Genomic DNA, 20,894 nt, shown 5'->3' with positions numbered 1-20,894 from the left:
CACGAGAAATTCTTGGCCAGTAAAATTAAGGAAAACTCCAAGATGCTCTATAAATATATTAAGCGTAAGAGAGTAACTAAAGAAAGGGTAGGGCCTATTATGAGGGTAATCTTTGTATGGGGGCGGAAGATGTTGATAAGATTCTTAACGAATACTTTGCATCTGTTTTCACAAAGGAAAGGGGCATTGCAGATACTGCTATCGAGGAGAAGTGTGATATTCTGGATGAAATAAATATAGTGAGAGAGGAAGTATTAAGGGGTTTAGCAGCTTTGAAAGTAGATAAGGCCCCAGGCCCGGATGAGATACATCGAAGTAAGAGAGGAAATAGCAGAGGCCTTGACCATCATTTTCTGGTCCCCTTTGGATTTGGACATGGTGCCGGAGGTTTGGAGGACTGCTAACATAGTACCCTTGTTTAAGAAGGGAGCAAGAGATAGGCCGAGTAATTACAGGCCTGTCAGCCTAACCTCAGTGGTGGGAAAATTATTGGAAAAAATCCTGAAAGAAATGATAAATCTACATTTGGAAAGGCAAGGATTAGTTAGGGACAGTCAGCACGGATTTGTTAAGGGAAGATCGTGTTTGACTAACCTGGTTGAATTTTTTTGAGGAGGTAACCAAGAGGGTCGATGAAGGTAGTGCATACGATGTAGTGTATATGGACTTTAGCAAGGCTTTTGATAAGGTCCCACATGGTAGACTGGTCATGTAGGCTAAAGCCCATGGAATCCAGGGCAAAGTGACAAGTTGGATCCAAAATTGGCTTGGAGGTAGGAACCAAAGAGTAATAATTGATGGATGTTTTTGTGACTGGAAAGATGTTTCCAGTGGGTTCCGCAGGGCTCAGTACTGGGTCCCTTGCTTTTTGTGGTATAGATCAACGATTTAGATTTGAATATAGGGAGTATGATTAAAAAGTTTGCAGACAACACTAAAATTGGTTGTGTGGTTGATACTGAAAAGGAAAGTCATGGACTGCAGGGGGATATCAATCTACTGGTCAGGTGGGCAGAGCAGTGGCAAATGGAATTTAATTCAAAGAAGTGTGAGGTGATACACTTTGGGTGGGCTAATAAGGAAAGAGTATACACATTAAGCGGTAGGCCACTTAGTAGTGTAGATGAACAAAGGGACCTTGGAGTGCTTGTCCACAGATCCCTGAAAGTAGGTCAGGTGGATAAGGTGGTTAAGAAGGCATACGGAATGCTTGCCTTTATTGGCCGAGTCATAGACTATAAGAGCAGGGAGGTCATGCTTAAATTGTATAATACATTGGTTAGGCCACAGCTAGAGTACTGCGTGCAGTTCTGGTCGCCGTATTATAGGAAGGATGTGATTGCACTAGAGAGGGTGCAGAGGAGATGTACTAGGATGCTGCCTGGAATGGAGAATCATAGTTATGAGGACAGATTGGATAGGCTGGGTTTGTTCTCATTGGAACATAGGAGGTTGAGAGGAGACCTCATTGAGGTGTACAAAATATTGAGGGGCCTCAACATAGTGGGTAGTAAGGGCCTATTTCCAAAGGTGGAAGGGTCTATTACGAGGGGGCATAGTTTTAAGGTAGTTGGTGGACAGTTTAGAGGGGATTTGATGGGGGGGGGGGCTTCTTTACGCAGAGGGTTGCGGGGATCTGGAACTCGCTGCCTGGAAGAGTGGTGGATGTAGAAACCCTCACCACTTTTAAGAGATGGTTGGATGGTTACGGACCCAGAGCTGGTTATTGGGATTAGACTGTATGACCTTTTGTTGACAACACAGATATAATGGTAAGTACTGCAGGGAATCGAATACGGCCAGGGTGATCTCTTGGATGGGTTGGAGAGGAATTTTTCCAGATTTTTCCTCCCAAAATTGGCCTGGGGTTTTAATCTGGTTTTTGCCTCTCCCAGGAGATCACAAGGCTCCGGTTGGGATGGAGTGTAGAATGTTTCAGTATAAGGGGTGCCGTAGTTGTGTAAGATGGACTGGTTGAGCTGGGTACTCTTTGCCATTGTTCATAGATTTATATGTAACCTTTAGGGCTGCTGACTAAGGGCCATGTGGCTCTTTGTCGGCCGGCGTGGACACGATGGGCTGAAATGGCCTTCTGCGCTGTAAATTTCTATGTTTCTATGTGTGTTGGCTATTATTTACCCAATTAACATCACTAAAACAAACAATCTGGTCATTATCGCATTGCTGTTTGTGTGAGCTGGCTGTGTGCAAATTGGCTGCTGTTTTTCCTACATTACAACTGTGACTACACTTCAAAAGTACTTCATTGTCTGTAAAGCACTTTGGGATGTTGTGAGGTCATGAAAGGGGCTATAAAAAATGCAAGTTATTTAAAAATAATAATTCTGTTGTTGGGACAACAGGGGGAAAGGGGTTTACCCTATGCCCTTGAAAGAGTTTGCACAATGTGGAGTGGCGTGCTACACGCAACACCACACACCCACTGAAAGTTTTGTGTGCCGATTTGTAGACAAGAGGCATCAATAGATGGGTGATGAGGAGCTAACATAAGCAGAGCAGTGCTAAATGAAGCAATTCAGGGTCACCAGGCTTTTTTTCAGGACTTCTTTCCTTGAACCTACTATTATGCTTAATTGGAAATTCTATTTTGGGGAAGGAGGGCACTTTAACAACCAATATTTATTACTGATGTCTATCTGGAAAACATAATTTTAGAAAAGACGGCAAAGATTAAGTTATCTTACTGTAAACTCACCAATGTTATGTTCCCAGTGGGGAGCTATATTCAAAGGCAGTATGGGTCTGGCTACCAGCCACATGGATTTCTGGCTGCTGTGAGAGAACAGCAACTAATAAAGACTCAGGCCACAAATCTTCTGGGTTTCTTTAAAAAAAAATTGTGGGCAGCTTATGCTGTCGGTGTTGTTTGCTTTGTTGTTTGGTTCCCTCAGACTCTGCAATGTCTGGCGCGGACACGATGGACCGAAATGGCCTCCTTCCGTGCTGTAAATTTCTATGATTCTATTAATGTGAGGGGATCTGGGTACATGACACCAGAATCTTTGTGGTACCACTGGAAATGGGTGCCCCTTGGATGCAAACAGAGGAAATTGAGGCTGAAGAATGCCCTCTCTTGGCCCATTACCATGATAGAATTTAGTCTGTGCCTACTGCAGGTGTAAGTTTTGATTCGCCCCTTCTGGGAAGTTTCGGAAATCAAGGTAACGTGGTCAGACACCTAGTCTACTTGGTCTCCAACCCTTTTTCCTGATCTATTTTCCCCTGGTCTAGGAGGAACAAAGGTCAAGAAAATCTGCTCCATGAGTTTTTAAAAACTTTTTAATATCTGAAAAATCACTTGAACTATAGGGAAGATTTTTCTCTGTGCTGCGCTATAGGAATCAGCCAGCGTTCCCCAGCCATACTGAAGAGGAAAACAGGCCTGAAACCTGTAACGTCAGGTCTCCACCCCTATTGTGCTGCCCTGGGATTTCCTGGTACGCCAATGAGTTTGTAGTAAGGACTGACTCAGTGTAACAATGTTAATAAGATGAGAGGAAGCATTCATGGCCTCCCAGCTCATTTTGTTTTGATCACAGTAGGAGGATGCCTGAAGAATCCTGCCAAAAGAGCCTGCACTGAGGCTCCTACTGGCCAGAAGTTCTGGAGGACTCCAGGAGGCAGCCCAAAAACTGGAGGAGTAACGACAAGCTACCTTTCTCCACTCCCCAGAATTATATAAAATTTACAGCACAGAAACAGGCCATTCCACCCAACAGGTCTATTCCAGTGTTTATGATCCACACAAACCTTCTCCCTCCTTACTTCCTCTCACCCTATCAGAATGATCTTTAAACCTTCTAGCTGCTGCTCCCCAATGGCGCAAATAATAGTGCAATTACAGGCCTCTCAGTCCCACAACTGCACTCCTGTTTCCTGCCTGATTTACTGTTGCAGGGCCTAGGCGTCAGGAAGTGTGCCTGGGCCTTGAAAATGACCTGAAGCAAGAAGGTTGCATGCTGATCTGATATTGGGCCCTAGTTTCCACATGATTTGCTCCTGATTTTTAGGAGCAACTGGTATAGAACGGAGTATCTTAGAAATCGGAATTCTCGTCATTTAGTTTGCTCCAGTTCTAGTCAGTTAGATCAGTTTCACTTTGGAACAGAATTTTTTTTTCAAAAGGGGGTGTGTCCGGCCACTTACGCCTGTTTTCAAAGTTTCGTCAGTGAAAACTTACTCCAAACTAACTTAGAATGGAGTAAGTGAAGATTTTTGTACGCTCGAAAAAACCTTGTCTACACTTTAGAAAATCAGGCGTAGGTTAAAAATCAGGCATAGGGAATGGGGGGGGGGGGGGTTTAAAGGGAAGTTTACAAACATTAAACACTTCAGTTTTACAAATAAAGAGCCATCATCAATAATAAATGATAAATACATCAATAAATCAACCAATAAATCAATCAAAATAAAATTAATAAGAAATAATTTTTGTTTTAAATAAATAAATAAAACATTTTCTACTTACCGACTGCAGCACCGGGAGCCCTCCAACAGCATGCTAGGATGCCCGCCCCCCACCGGCCCCCGCCGCCCCAGTGTGTCTCTGTCAGTGTCTCTATCTCTCTGTCTGTCTGTGTATGTCTCTCATTCTCTGTCTGTCAGTGTCTGTGTTTCTGACAGCGAGGGAAGGGGGAGGAGGGGGTAGAGGGAGAGAGGGGGGGAGCAGAGGGAGGGAAGGGGGAGGGATGTGGGAGAAGGGGGAGAAGGGGGGAGAAGGGGGGAGGGGAGAAGGGGATGACGGGGAGAAGGGGGAGAAAGGAGATGGGGGGGAAAGGAGATGGGGGGAAAGGAGATGGGGGGAAAGGAGATGGGGGGGAGAAGGAGATGGGGAGGGGGGAAGGAGATGGGGGGGAAGGAGATTGCGGGGGGGGTGGCAAAGGAGAAGGGGGGGGGAGGCTGAACGGGCTGGGCCCGAGACTTCGGGCAGGGCCCGTCCCCAGCACCAGATTTACAGGTAGGTGGCATTGGGTCGGGTCGGGGGGGGTGGTGGGAGGGAGGTTGGTTCGGTTCGGGTCAGGGGGAGGGAGGGAGGGAGAAGTCGGTCAGGTCGGATCCAGTCCGGGGGCGGGGGGGAGCGGGAGTCGGGTTGGGTCCAGTCCAGGGAGTGGGGGGGAAGGAACCGGGAGTCGGTCGGGTCGGTGTCCGGGGGCGGGGGGGGGGGGGAGAGCGGGAGTCAGGTCGGTGTCGGGTCCGGTCCGGAGGTGGGAAGCGGGAGTCGAGTCGGGTCAGGAGGAAGCAGGAGCTGGCCGTGGGAGGAGCCTCATTCACGCAGCCTCAGTGAGGCCATTCGGCCAGGGCTAGGGGCTGTGTGCTTCGGCCCCTCCCACACAGTTTCGGGCGCCTGGAGCTACTGCACTTGCGCGCCCACTGTAGCGCGCATGTGCAGAGGTCCCGGCACTGTTTTCAGCGCAGGGACCTGGCTCCGCCCCCCCACAGCTCCTGCTGCGCTGCGCCGAGGGCCAGAGGACCTGCAGGGAGGTGGAGAATACGGAGGTTTTTTTAGGCGCACTTTGTGGCGCGAAAAACGGGCGTCCAGGTCGGGACTGCGCCGTTCTAGACACGGCTCGAAACTTGGGCCCAATAAGTGCAGCCAACCTGAGCTGCATCACATTAGTCAGGTGATCAGCAGGTACCCATAGTGGAAAACCAACCTTTATTTTTCTTACAAAAAGATGTAAAATATGTCCTAATGGATCCACCTCAAGGTGATTAGAATGATAGCCAGATGTACTGTTTATTATGCCGCTGTACCCACATGTTACTCATGCAGTTAAAGTGAATGTTGAAAATGTGAAATTAGAATTGAGAGATAAATGTTCATATTTGACTTGTACATACCCCTTCAATGCTGTCCTGGAGTTTGGAAATCCAGTTAATAAAGAGCTCACTAAAACAATAGGAAAAAATGTAATTTTGTAATCAAACATATTATCAGGAAGAATCAAAATGTACAGGTTAGTCACTTTTCCTGCAATAACTACCTCTCTTCTTTGTCTTTTGCTTTTCTCCTACTAATCTCAAACTGCTCCAGAAGGCCTTTGGGTTTTCCAGCACAAAATGGAGTTACTAAGCGAATCTCTTTGCTTTCTCCAGCAAACAAGTATGGCTTAGCTTGGTATTTCTCATAGAGCTTCAATTCACTCTGTAAAGAAACACAAATAAATAAGGCTTAGCTTGGTATTTCTCATGGATTTTGACTATTCTCCATAAAGCAAAACAAATGAATAGTTTGCTCTCGTAATTCATGCAACCTCGATTCAATATCCAAATCATATTGGATCTTGTGAAATAGGCACTCAGCAACAGGTGACCACATTTTTACTTTGACATTCCAGCATACTTTGTCATATGTTTAAATTATGGATATTGTCACTCGCGAATCACGTGAGCAATCCTGGCTCATCCTGCAATGCATTCTTGCTTTGAAGCCTGTTTATTTTACTCAACTATGAAATATTTAGCTTCTTACATGAAAAATCATGCCAAATTCTATTCCATGCTTTTCATGAATTTGTTGTGTAAAAAATCGTATTTGTAACAGCATATGCCTTGCTTCACAGCTACTATCAAATTGTTTAATTGCCATATAAGCATCTGAGGACAACTCTGAACCGCACAATCTATTGTTCAAGTATAGGTAAACACAATTGCTAAGTTATCGGCCCTTAAATTCCGGTCGAATTTTTACCCCAGGCAAACGACAGTAAGAGAGAAAAAAGATGCACACTTACCTGTTGCTGCTGCACCCGTTGTAACTTCCGAACCTGAGGCCTCTCGTGACTGCGCGTCGCAGCGCGTGCACGTGGGGACGTGCGCAGGCTGGGAGCTGGAGACAGCAGCCAATCAGGTGTAGTATAGATTCTCATTCATAGTAATAGGAGTTCCGTAAGTCTGGAACTCCTATTACTATGAATGAGAAACTCCCCACAAACACCCAAAACACAATAAAAAATAGAAAATAAACTACATATTTAACGATCATTTAAATTAAAGTTGTGATAAAAAAAATATTTTCCCGACTTTTTAAAAAAGTTTTTTTAATTAAGCCTTAAAATAAACTTACCGTTGTGGGGAGGGTTTTTAACAATAAAATGTGTTTTATAACTTTATTTTAAAATGTTTGTGTGTATTTTTAAACACTTGCGCCTGTAAAAGTTAGGCTCTACGCCTGCTTTTTCAGGCGCAAGATTTTAAAGGACATTTGCAGGGCAAGATATTCGTGATACTCACGTCATTCTCAGCATCGTGGATGCTCCAGAGTGAATCCACCCTCAGCTCCAACTCCGCAACGCGGACCGTCAGGAGCTGGAGGTGGATACACTTCCTGCGCACATAGTCGTCAGGGACATTGGAGTCGTCCCTGAGTTCCCACATGGTACAGGAGGAGCATAACACCCGACCGAGCTCTCCTGACATGACTTAACTCTTAGATACACTTAAATTGGCAACAACAATGTTAAAGTTTACTCACTGTTATAGAAGAGAAAAAAGAAAAACTACTCACCAATCACCAGCCAATCACTTACCCCCTTGGCTGTGACGTCATCTTTTGATTTCTTTCTACTTCTTTTTTGCCTTCTCTCCCCGCTGCAGTTGCACAGGTACTCCTCTCGCTGCCGCTGAGCCTTTATAGGCCTCACCAACGCCAGGAACTCCCGCCTCTCGGACTGCCGCCACCTCTCGCTGCCGCTGAGCCTTTATAGGCCTCACCAACGCCAGGAACTCCCGCCTCTTGCTGCCGCTGAGCCTTTATAGGCCTCACCAACGCCAGGAACTCCCGCCTCTCGGACTTCCGCCGCCTCTACACGCACCTGGGCCTTTATAGGCCTCACCAACGCCAGGAACTCCCGCCTCTCGGACTGCTACAGTTGTACAGGGCCTTGGTGAGGCCACACCTGGAGTATTGTGTACAGTTTTGGTTGCCTAACCTGAGGAAGGACATTCTTGCTATTGAGGGAGTGCAGCGAAGGTTCACCAGACTGATTCCCGGGATGGCGGGACTGACCTATCAAGAAAGACTGGATCAACTGGGCTTGTATTCACTGGAGTTCAGAAGAATGAGAGGGGACCTCATAGAAACGTTTAAAATTCTGACAGGGTTAGACAGGTTAGATGCAGGAAGAATGTTCCCAATGTTGGGGAAGTCCAGAACCAGGGGACACAGTCTAAGGATAAGGGGTAAGCCATTTAGGACCGAGATGAGGAGGAATTTCTTCACCCAGAGAGTGGTGAACCTGTGGAATTCTCTACCACAGAAAGTTGTTGAGGCCAATTCACTAAATATATTCAAAAAGGAGTTAGATGAAGTCCTTACTACTAGGGGGATCAAGGGGTATGGTGAGAAAGCAGGAATGGGGTACTGAAGTTGCATGTTCAGCCATGAACTCATTGAATGGCGGTGCAGGCTAGAAGGGCCGAATGGCCTACTCCTGCACCTATTTTCTATGTTTCTATGTAAATATCAGAAACCTTGCCCTGCAAGTGTCCTTGCTCCCGAGATACAGAGGATCTGTCAAGCCAGAAACTTGACAGATCGGAAAAGCTGGTTCTCAGTGCATGCGCATTGCGCGCTGAAAATCGGCTTTTCCGATGTCTTCCAGGGTCAGTACAAACTTCGTACGGACCCGGGACATCGGAATTTCAGGGCCAATATTTCCTCCTCTTTCCTTTATATGATCTTCCTGTGCTATAAATGATCCATAGTCAAGGGACCAGGAAGGTGACTTGCTCTTGGTTCTCTTTCAATGCCATTCTGTAACTGGCTGATAGAAGGTGTAAAAGTGCAATCCGAGGTGATTCTCTCTTATTTTCCTCCTATGGAGATGCAACTGATTTTTGTTTGTCATCTACTCACAATTACATGGCTGCAATCAGAAATCTCATTTTGCAGAACATCAGATGCAAAGCTGGTGTCCTATCACTGCAGTATGTATGGGAACTCCAACACATTATGCCACATATACTATTTATTGGAACTCCAACGCATTATGCCACATACACATCCAATTACCGACAAATTGAATGCCGTTTCAGGCAGATAAATCAGGACAGAGTCAGAATAGTCTTATAATGTATTTAAAGTTAGAGGGGGTGAAATTGCCCTGCGCCCGATTGGAGGCGGTAACCTGCTCAGGGCAGTACTTACTGCGCACGGCGCAGAAGTCCCACTCCGGCCGCTGAATTGGCCTTACAGCCCAGCACTTCCTTTTGGGGTCGGGTCCAGCAGAGCAAATGGGGCACGATCAGCAGCCCATATTTCAACACCCCTCCCTTTCCCTAAAACGGGAGGGCCGCTGTGCACGCTGCAAGGCCTGAGGGCCTCCATTAGGCCACCAGGGCAGTGTGCGACCGGGCCTGCAGCCGGCACCTAAAACGGAGTGCCGGGCTGCCCGATGGCGGCATGGACAACGCTAGGGTGAAACTATTGTATCCGACCAGCGAGTCGGCAAAACCGCCAAGTTGGCGTCGCGGGGCGCTAGCAACCTCTCCTCTACTTTAACTTCCGCCCCACGAGCGAATGTTGGCTCACTTTGCGACCCGCGAGGCTGGTGTTGATAACCGCTCGTGCCAGCCTCAAGGACCACGGGGCAATATCCGTCGCGGTGTGGAAAGGGGTCACAGCGCGGCGCCAAGGAGTCAGCGTACGCCGTTGAAGTCATCGCTGGTTGCGCTGCGACCCGCGGCACTGCTACGACAGTGCCTCCGCTAACTCCCGGGCAAGTGCCCCCCCCCCCCCGCCCCAGACGAAAAGTGTTTCGCACCCCATTAGCGCCCCCCCCCCACCCCAGAGGTGCTAACGGGTGGCACAAAAAGTGGTCATTTCAACCCGAGTTTTTATTTGAATCCAGCAATAGGAAACTTTCCTACATACTCTCACCCAAATATGTTGTTACTCATTAGTAAATTTCTGATATAACTTTAGCCTCAAATTTCAGTGCATCATTTATGCAATCATGACACAACAGCAACAACTTGCATTTATGTAACACCTTTAATGTAGAAAAGTGGGGAGAAAAAATAAAAGGAATAAAGGAACGGATGGCAACGGTTGGTGGCAGAATTGGAAGTGACCAAAAGCTTGGTTCAAAAGCTGGTTCTTGAGAAGGTTTTTATAGGTGGAGAGAGAAGTGAAGAGGCGGGGGTGTTTAAGTAGGGAATTCCAAAGGCAGGTGGGCGAAGGAAAGTGGAGCATAAAAGAATGGAGTCGGAGGACCCAAGAATTCAGACAGATGGAAGGCTAGAGGAGGTTGCAGAGGTATGAGGTATGATGGGTGAGGCTGTGTAGGGATTTAAAAATAAGGACAAGGATTTTAATTTCAATGTGTTGGCGGCCAGAGAGCCACATGCTATTACCTCTCCTGTTACTTTTCTTAATTCAGCTCATGCAACACACACTTATTAAATTCGAACTAAATTTTGTATGCTTGTTCTACAATGACAGTGTGTGAACAATAGTTTTATTTTAATGACACCTCATAAATCAGAAGAACATGATTAAGACACCAATTCAGACAGTTCAGAGCAGTCTTACTTCATTCTGTTGAGAGTTCTGCTGGGAATTCTTATGCATTCTTGAAGGCAAGTTGAAATCCTGCGATTCTGAATTCTCAGGACAGAATTGTGATCCAAAAAGAAACTGAGAATCCGTCAAGCTGGAGTAGTCACTGGGAGCACTATTCCGAGTGGAAGACTTAGTCATCCTGTATCAAAAGAATTAGCAATAAATAAATATTGCAGACAATAAAGCTGAGTGGAAATACATTGATATGAGGCTAATTCTGTGATCATGCGCCCCCCCATTGCAAAGTAATATTATGCAGTATACAGCAAACTATCATATGGGACACTCTTTCTTGAAGGAATCATGCTTGAAGAGTCCAATAGTCTTCTCAATGAGGGTTCTAATTAAGGCACGGATCTGACTGCAGCACAGTTTGGTTGCCAAGTGTAGTTTTCCAAGAGGAGACACAAGTCAATTATGAAGGAGATAGTCTTTGTCCCCAAAATGCCAGCTTGCTGTGCAGGGCAATGAGTGAGGGGATGGAGCATTGCTGCAATATAAGTGTATCATGGCATCTACCGGGAAAGTAGACCATCGACCTACATGAGGCGCTCCTGGTGATCACACCGCAGAATGGAGTCATCTGAAGGAGCTCACATGGCAATGTGGATGCAGTCAATAACATCCTAGACTTGGGAGAGGCTTGCAGTCTGTGCAAATCCCAGAGGACTATTCTCCTGTTTTCGAGAGAAGTGATGGCATTTCTTATTCTAGCACACATGGCATCACTTCTCTCGAAATGCAAGCATGAACTGTAGACCGACTGATGTTACTGATATCCACCACTGTGGCTGGCTGGAAGGAGCTGGAAGCAAACAAGTTGAGGCTACCATGACCTCAACAAGCAATTCAGTGCTAGCTGTGGCAGCTGGTTGTAGGTCTCCTTGCAAGAGGCGACACAACTCTGTGACAACCTCCCTGGAGAAGTGCACTTATCCTTAGATAAGTACAGATATATTGTCCTGGGCCTATACATTCTGTTGGGAAGGATCTGCAGCTCCATTTCCTCTTTCCTCCTCTTGCTGCTGCTACTCTTGCTCCTATTACTCTAACCCAAGTGGAATTATCAGGTAGAAAAATGAGCATTGCCAGAAGCCCCTTAAATGTTCAGAAGATTGTACATTCACTGCAAGCACTTATGAATCATCCAAGTATAAAACTGCTATCTAATGCAAGCAAAATATCTCCTAACCCTTTTTAGCTTAAAGCAGATGTGTTTCCCTGTAAATGTTCAATTCCTGACCTGTACTGCCCATAGAATTACATAGGATGTACAGCACAGAAAAAAGCCATTTGTCTCAACTAGTCTATACCGTTTATGCTCCATATGAGCCTCCTCCCACCACTCTTCATCTAACCCCATCAGCATAATTGGAGATGAGGGGGTTGACTTATGAAAAGAGGTCGAGTAGATTGGGCCTATACTCATTGGAGTTCAGAAGAATGAGAGGTGATCTTATTGAAACATACAAGATAATGAGGGGGCTCGACAAGGTGGATGCAGAGAGGATATTTCCACTCATAGGGGAAACTAAAACTAGGGGGCATAGTCTCAGAATAAGAGGCCACCCATTTAAAACTGAGATGAGGAGGAATTTCTTCTGTCAAAGGGTTGTAAATCTGTGGAATTCTCTGCCCCAGAAAGCTGTGGAGGCTGGGTTACTGAATATATTCAAGGTGGAGATAGACAGATTTTTGAGCGATAAGAGAATAAAGGGATATGGGGAACGGGCAGGCAAGTGGAGCTGAGTCCATGTCAGATCAGCCATGATCTTATTAAATGGCGGAGCAGAGGTCAAATGGCCTACTCCTGCTATTTCTTATGTTCATATTCCTTTCTCTCTCGTGTGTTTATCCAGCTTCCCATTAAAGATTTGTAGGTGAGTTGAGGAAATAGCTGAAAATAGTCATCTGGAACAAAAGATAGTCACTGTATTAAGAAGTAGTTGTAGAAAGGAAGAATTGATTTTGTTAGCATTTTCTGGTGAATATTTTGTTTTTTAAAGTAAAAAGAGCTTGATCACAGAGTTCTGAGTTCATTTCAGTGTACTTTGAACTTTGGGGTGTAGGATGGTGACTGGGGAAATGGACACCGTTGTCTTATGAGGGAACCTCGGCAGAAGTCTTGGAAAATGAGGGACTTTTTGGGATATGTGGGAGAGGGCATAGGCATATGTGAATTGATTTTATTAGGTGTGTCAATCTTTATTTATTGAATTCTGGGCTGCCTCCTTGCTCTAGCAGCTAGCTTCTGGCTCCAGTTCCTTCTTGGCAAATAGACCCTGGTGAGTGAGCATCTACATGTAGGGAAGAGACCTTTGATGATACTGATACCCTCCATGTCTTCATCCTCCTCATCATAACATCAAAACAAATATATTCCTATTGAAAAATACACATCCTGAATGTAGAGCAATATTTTGAGCACAGCTGCGTTAAAGTAGTAGTAAAACTCCTGACTCAATACCCAAAGTACTAAAAAGATCGCTAGACATTCAAAGTAACATCAATTTTCAGTAGCAGCACAGAAAATGGCCTTCTCAGTCATATCCACTTCAGGGATACCTTGTAGCAGTTCGTACCGCCATTGATATAGTAGCAGTTATTATTTGTGGTGAAAATGAAGGAGATTGAGGTGGAGGCCATAACAGAAAATAGCAGATTTTTTGGAGAGGGGAATGCAGATGCTGTTTCTGTTGCGGATTTGAGACAATAGCCTTTAAGTACACATTTTGTTCCGTTAACCAATCTAAATCCACCGCAAAATGGGCGGTAATTCAGAGGAGAATCTAGGCCCAAGTCTTTTGCAAATCAACTTTGCCCTCCAGTGGGCCTGTCGGGAGATCAGTGTTGAAAATGTTTCTATTAAAAAAAGAATATGAGAAAAAAAGAAGCATGGCAATCATGAAGATCTAAGGTGGGCTAGTGCGGCTTGCATCCACATATACTTTTACACCATGTAAGTATACAAGAATGCTGATCTGGCTCATCATATTTACAAAGGCAAGGTGGAAGGCAGCAATACCAGCAACAGATTTGGAGATGCAGCAAAAATTGGACATCCATTGCACTCGGCTGCTCAGTTTATATTGTATAGTATAAACTTTCCCTTTATTCCCTTATCGCTCAAAAATCTGTCTATCTCCACATTAAATATATCCACACTGCAACAACTATTTATTAGGAATCATCAGCCCAGCAGTAATTTAAGTGTGACTTTGGACAATTTTTAAAAAATAATTGCTACTTACCCTGGTCCTGTGGGGATGCTTAACATCTCTCTAATGTTCCACAGATTTGAGTTCATCTCTGCAATATTTGCTGGAAGAGAATAAAACTGAAGAAAATAAATGCTCCTGTACCACTGTTGCTCGTGTGTTTCAATGCCTACAGTTAAATGTTTTTGCATGGCATTTCCACATCAAGAAATTAAAATGGCACACATGAACCATAACAGTGAATCTGAAACTTATCTCAAGGCTTATCAATTTTATCTTGGCTATAAAAGATGTTATGATCTCATATTGGCTTTTATTTCTATCTCATGAAAAGGTTATCTTTGTTTCTGACTCTAATATACATTATTAGAGCTTCTGCTACACTGCAGTATTCTATTGTGACTTTCTAAAAGTGCTATGTAAATTCTCTGAATTCCTGTTCTTAGATTAGAATGGCACTAAACACAGACCACATAATACAAGTATCGAAGCGTTTGCCTTCATCGATCATATTGATATGTACCATAAAGTCTTGAGGGCCACATATAAAGTTCCCAATACATAATTCCCAATAATTTCAAGTTGCTGACACTAGCAGATCGTGGTAATTGGATTGAAGATTTATCCGTCAATGAGTCAACAGCACAACAACCTGCATTTGTATAGCGCTTTTAATGTAGAAACATGTCTCAAGGCACATCACAAAGGCCTAATCAGAAATAAATGGACACTGAGCCAAGGAAGGAGCTATTAGATGGGATAATCAAAAGCTGGGTCAAAGAGGTGGGATTTAAAGAGAGTCTTAAAGGAGGAAAAGTGGAGGGGTTTAGGCAGAGAATTCCAGAGTGTTGGAATCAGGACTGCTAAAGGCATGGCCATCAATGATGGGATGAAAGGAAGGAGGGATGCACAAAAGGCCAGAGTCAGAGGAACGGAGAGTTCAAGTGAATGTAGGCCTGAAGAAGTTTACAAAGATAAGGAGGGTAAGGCTATGAATGGAGTTAAACATGAGGATGAGAATTTTTAATTGAGGTGCTGGGGGACCAGGAGCCAATGTAGATTAGATAGGTGAGCAGGACAAAGGGGCCAAGTTTTGGCCTGAGTTGCTCCTGTTTTTTTGGAGCAACTGGCTTAGAATGGAGTATCTTAGAAATTGCAATTCTCGGCATTTAGTTTGCTCCAGTTCTAGTCAGTTAGAACAGTTTCAGTTTGGAACAGATTTTTTTTTTCAAAAGGGGGCGTGTCCGGCCACTTATGCCCGTTTTGAAAGTTTAGGCAGTGAAAACTTACTCCAAACTAACTTAGAATGGAGTAAGTGTAGATTTTTGTACGCTCAGAAAAATCTTGTCTACACTTAGAAAATCAGGCGTAGGTTACAAATCAAGCGTAGGGTGGGGGGGGTTAAAGGGAAGTTTACAAACATTAAACACTTCAATTTTACAAAAAGAGTCATCATCAATAATAAATGATAAATACATCAATAAATCAACCAATAAATCAATCAAAAAAAATTAATAAAAAATAAAAAAAATAAAAAAATCAATAAATAAAACATTTTTTACTACCGACTGCAGCACCGGGAGCCCTCCAACAGTGTGCTGGGACGGGCCCCCCCCCCCCAGTGTGTCTCTGTCAGTGTCTCTATCTCTCTGTGTGTGTGTCTCTCACTCTCTGTCTATCAGTGTCTGTGTTTCTGACAGCGAGGGGAGGGGGAGGAGGGGGGGGAGGGGGTGGAGGGGGAGAGGAGGGGGGGAGGGGGCGAGGGGGGAGAGGGAGAGGGGGGAGGGAGAGGGGGGAAGGGAGAGAGGGGGGAAGGGAGAGAGGGGAGAGGGGAGAGGGAGGGGAGAGGAGGGGGAGGTAAGGGGAGAGGGGAGGAGGGAGGGGGAGAAGGGAGGGAAGGATGGGGAGAAGGGAGGGAGGGAGGGGGAGAAGGGAGGGAGGGAGGGGGAGAAGGGAGGGAGGGAGGGGGAGAAGGGAGGGAGGGAGGGGGAGAGGGGAGGATGGAGGGGAGAAAGGAGAGGGGAGGCTGAACAGGCCGGGCCCGGCCGGGCCCAAGACTTCGGGCAGGACCCGCCCCCAGCACCGGATTTACAGGTAGGTGGCCGGGGGTCGGGTCGGATCCAGGGGGAGGGGGGTCAGGTCCGGGGGCGGGGGGGCGGTGGGAGTTGGGTCGGATCCGGGGGTGGGGGGGGAGCGGGGGTCGGGTCCGGGGGGGGTCGGGGTCAGGGGGGGAGCGGGAGTCGAGTTGGGTCCGGAGGCGGCGGGGGGGGGGGAAGAGTCGGGTCGGGTCGGGAGGAAGCAGGAGCTGGGCGTGGGAGATGTAGCCAGATCCACGCAGCCCCAGTGAGGCCATTCGGCCAGGGCTAGGGGCTGCGTGCTTCGGGCCCCTCCCACACAGTTTTGGGCGCCTGGAGCTACTGCACATATGCGCCCACTGTAGCGCGCATGTGCAGAGGTCCCGGCACTGTTTTCAGCGCAGGGACCTGGCTCCGCCCCCCACAGCTCGTGCTGCGCCTCGCCCAGCTCCAGAGGACCTGCAGGGAGCCGGAGAATAGGTAAGTACTTTTTAGGCGCATTTTGTGGCACGAAAAGCGGGCGTCCAGGTCGGGGCTGCGCCGTTCTAGGCGCGGCCCGAAACTTGGGCCCTTGGTGTGGAATAGGATATGGGGAGCAGAGTTTTGGGTGAGCTGGCATTTACAGAGAGTGGAGGATGGGAGCCCTGCCAGGGGAGCAGTGGAATAATTGAGTTTAGACAATAATTGAGTTTTGAAAAGGTTTTCAACAGCAGATGACCTGAGGCGAGGGTGGGGGCAAGCGATGTTACAGAGATGGACTGATTATTGGGTCGGAAGCTCAGCTCGGGATCAAGTAGGGCACTAAGGCTGTGAACAATCTGGTTCAGGCAGAGACAGTAGCCGAGAAGGGATTTGAAATCAGTAGAAGTTTGTGGCTGAGGCTAAAGATTTGGCCTTCCCAATGATTAACTATAGAAGTTGCGGCTCATCCAAAGCTGGATGTTGTATAAGCAGTTTGCCAATGCAGGGGCAGTGAAGAGGTTGAGAGACGATGTTTAAAACCTCCAGTCCCACAAAATAAGAATTTGGTATTGAGGGTCAGGTTGTCAGTGTTTGGGGGCTGCATGTGGGCTAGGGGCCACAGGTTAGATACCCCACCATTTACAATTTATTCTATAGCGAGGAAAATACTGAGTGATGCTATTCTGTGAATGTCTAACAGGCTTATATTAAATTCTTCTGTCCAATATTTTAATGTAGACATTAATCTTTTTATTTTAAACGAGTTAATGCCTCTATTAAAATAGTAGAGACAAAAATTTGATGTAAGCATATTAACTGTCTGTACATAAAAATGACTCATGGTAATTCCTGAGATTATAAGAGCATAAAAAGGATGAAATAAGAAAAGGTCTTTTCCCTGAGGCAAATTCTCTTAAGCATTATTTATTTATATTTTCTTCAATTTTATATTTCTTAATATGCCTTGTTTCACTTTCAAAAGTAATTTCTTCACAGATGCTATAGTTACTGGGGTGGAAATTCGGTACCGCCCATTTTGAGACGCTAATGGCGGCGGGGCGCTAAATTTTGCGCCAGGAAATGGTTTACGTCTACAATCGCAAAATTCATCAGCTGGGCCCTGAGTGTGGAGCGGAGAACTAAGGAACTAACTGAGCCACTGAAAATCCCATGCTAAAGAGCCGGCCTCGGAGTGCCCTGAGAGAGGCTTAGCTAGGGAAAATAATCGTCAAAACGAACACCAAAAACATTTCCAATATCGTACTGATTTCACATAAACATAAATTGCAAAAATAAAAAACAATCACACTTACTTACCTCAGGTAGACCTTCTTTCCCACTGCCGCCGGTACAGCTTGGACCGCCCGCTTTCCCAGGCGGTCCCAGTAATGCACGTTACAGGTGCCCCAGAAAACAAATTTCAAAATGGTGTCGCAACCAGGGGCATTGCATATCGGCTCGCCTCTCCCGCAAAACCAGCACCGGATGTCCCGGCGGGGTGCTGGAAGCTGGCCACCCGCCTGGAAATTATTTCCGCCGCTATTACCACCGCTCTGGCGGCAACAGACCGAATTTCCAACCCACTTTGTTTGTTTATACTGATGGAAGCTAATATTAAATGTCAGCTTGGCTCAGTTGTAGCACACATTTCTAAATCAAGACTGTGGGTTCAAGCTCCAGTCTAGGACTTGAGCACATAAACTAGGTTGATGCTTCTGTGTAGTATTGAGGCAGTGCTGCAATGTTGGAGATGTTGTCTGTTACACTCATAATAAATGGTAAGACTGAGTACTATGTGTAATGAGCAAGTGTGACCTTAGCTCCTTTATTAAAGTTCCAGAGTGCAGGTACTTTGTGGGTGGCCTGCTTATATAGTGTACTCCCAAGGGATGCTGGGATCCCTTGGGATTCCAATGGGTAGGCTCTCTGGTGGTCAGGTGTGATGCAGGTTACAAGGGGTTAAAAACAAAATATCACTCCCCCATGAAGTCAACATTACATTTATTGACAAGGTGAGACGATCTGGGGCTTTGCGCTCCCTTGTCGATCGTCTCGGTACAAATGCTGTTGTGGGTGTGTTGGTCAGTTCTTCATTGGGCTGTTGGGCAGCTGGGCTGCTGGGGATGATGAGTTCTGTTTCATGGTCAACTGTGATGTCAGTTGCCACTTGTGTGTGTGTTGGAAGGTCAAAGTTGGTGGTGTCCTCTTCAGATTGTTCGTAGCTGTTGATTTGGTCCAAGTGTTTTCTGTGCATTTGTCCATTGGTCAGTTTGACCTGAAATACCCTACTCCCCTCTTTGGCTGTGACCGTGCCAGCGAGCCATTTGGGGCCATGTCCATAACTGAGCACAAACACAGGATCATTGATCTCAATATCGCGTGACAAATTTGCGCGGTCATGGTACACACTTTGTTGATGCCGATTGTCCTCCACGAGATCATGTAGATCAGGGTGGACCACAGAGAGCCTTTTTTTAAGTGCCCTTCATGAGCAGCTCAGCTGGGGGAATCCCGGTGATTGAGTGGGGTCTGGTGCGGTCGGTAGCTGAGCAGTACTCAGGACAACCGGGCCTGCAAGAAGCCTTCCGACAAGCATTTCAAGCTTTGCTTGATGGTCTGAACTGCCCGTTCTGCCTCGCTGTTGGATGCGGGCTTGAACGGGGCAGATGTGACATGTTTGATCCCGTTGCGGGTCATGAATTCTTTAAATTCAGCACTGGTGAAGCACGGTCCATTGTCGCTGACTAGGACATCAGGCAAGCTGTGCATGGCAAACATAGCTCGTAGACTTTCAATGGTGGCCATGGATGTGCTTACAGACATTATTGCACATTCAATCCACTTTGAGTAAGCGTACACGACAACCAAAAACATTTTACCTAGGAATGGGCCCGCATAATCTACATGGATCCTCGACCATGGTTTGGATGGCCAGGACCACAAACTTAGCAGTGCCTCTCTGGGAGCATTGCTCAACTGAGAGCAAGTGTTGCACTGGCGCACACATGATTCTAAATCTGAGTCAATGCCAGGCCACCACACGTGGAATCTGGCTGTGGCTTTCATCATTACGATGCCTGGGTGGGTGTTGTGCAGTTCGCAAATGAATGTGTCTCTGCCTTTCTTGGGCAAGACTATGTGATTGCCCCACAAAAGACAGTCCACCTGCAGGAACAGCTCAGCTTTGCATCTGTGGAACAGCTTAATCGCTTCCTGCATCTCCGCTGGGACACTGGACTAGCTCCCATGGAGGACAGAGGTTTTTTTTTACCAGGGACAGTAAAGGATCCTGGCTGGTCCAGGTCCTGATCTGGCGGGCCGTAACGGGGGATTTCTCTTTTTCAAATGCCTCCATGACCATGAGCAAGTCCGCTAGCTGTGCCATTTCCACCCCGGTGGTGAGCAATGGTAGCCAACTGAGAGCCAGCTGAAAGCAGCTGCGCAGTTCTCTGTGCCCGGTCTGTGGCGGATTACATAGCTGTATGCCGACAGCATGAGCACCCATTTTTGGATGCGGGCAAAGGCATTGGTATTAATCCCTTTGCTCTCCTAAAATACACCTCTGCGTCCTCCGTACGAGTTTCCAATTCCGTATGATCCACTGTGGATCGATCTTCCTCTGCAACGTGGTGGTTTGCAGTTTGCAGTTTGCAGTTTGCAGCTTGCCTGCACATTCTTTGGAGGTGTCCCATTGTTCTGCAGCCATTGCACGCACAGTGCTTAAAGTGGCATTGATGGGGCCGATGATCACCTCCGCAGCGCCAACAGGGTGTTAACTGCCTCGCGTTAACAGATGATGGCGAACTCTGGGTCGATTGAGGTCGGGCCACAGCAGCCGGCGTGTACGTTCTGCCCTGTACATTTCTGCTCAAAACCGACATTACTTTATGCACAGTACTGGCCGAAACTTTTTTGTTCTGTGAAATCTGCTTGGTGTTGTCACTGGTGGATATAAATGCCTGGGCTATCGTTATGGCTTTACTCAGATTCGGAGTTTCTACAGTCAACAATTTGCGAAGGATTGTCTCATGTCCAATGCCCAGTACGAAAGAAGTCTCTGAGCATTTGTTCTAGGAATCCCTCAAACTCACAATGTCCTGCAAGGCGCCTTAGTTCAGCGACGCAGCTCGCCACTTCCTGGCCCTCCAATCGTTGACATGTGTAGAACCGATATCTCGCCATCAAGACACTTTCCTTAGGATTTAGGTGCCCTCGGACCTACGTATACAGTCCTTCGTAGGATTTCTCTGTTGGTTTTGCCGGGGCCAGGAGATTCTTCATGAGGCCATAGGTTGTAGCCCCACAGACAGTTAGGAGGATCGCCCTTTGTTTGGTCGTGATCTCGTCCCCTTCCAGCTCGCTGGCCACGAAGTATTGGTCGAGTCTCTCCGCGAAGGCCTCCCAATCATCCCCCTCCGAGAACTTCTCCAGGATGCCGACTGTTCTTTGCATTTTCACGTGGTTGTTCGTTACCTCGTCGCCAATTGTTACACTCATAATAAATGGTCAGACTGAGTACTGTGTGTAATGAGCAAGTGTGACCTTAACTCCTTT

At 46.5% G+C, this 20,894-nt stretch overlaps 1 protein-coding gene across 2 annotated transcripts in view; it reads right to left on the bottom strand.

Annotated features, from left to right (window-relative positions):
• Positions 1-20,894, bottom strand: part of LOC139277248 (interactor of HORMAD1 protein 1) — a 99,174-nt gene that overhangs the window by 66,551 nt on the left and 11,729 nt on the right. For both annotated transcript variants that reach the window (XM_070895454.1, XM_070895453.1), the window contains exons 2-5: positions 13,837-13,906; positions 10,556-10,724; positions 6,006-6,166; positions 5,863-5,911 (exon numbers count right to left, since the gene is read on the bottom strand). In XM_070895454.1, coding sequence (XP_070751555.1) covers positions 5,863-5,911; positions 6,006-6,166; positions 10,556-10,724; positions 13,837-13,892 — 435 coding nt within the window. In that variant the 5' untranslated portion in view covers positions 13,893-13,906. The remainder of the gene's footprint in view (positions 1-5,862; positions 5,912-6,005; positions 6,167-10,555; positions 10,725-13,836; positions 13,907-20,894) is intronic.

Source organism: Pristiophorus japonicus, chromosome 12, assembly GCF_044704955.1.
Source record: "Pristiophorus japonicus isolate sPriJap1 chromosome 12, sPriJap1.hap1, whole genome shotgun sequence".
NCBI classification, from domain to species: domain Eukaryota; kingdom Metazoa; phylum Chordata; class Chondrichthyes; family Pristiophoridae; genus Pristiophorus; species Pristiophorus japonicus.
The sequence above is the reverse complement of the archived record's forward strand: the minus strand, read 5'-3'. Positions and strand labels throughout refer to the sequence as shown.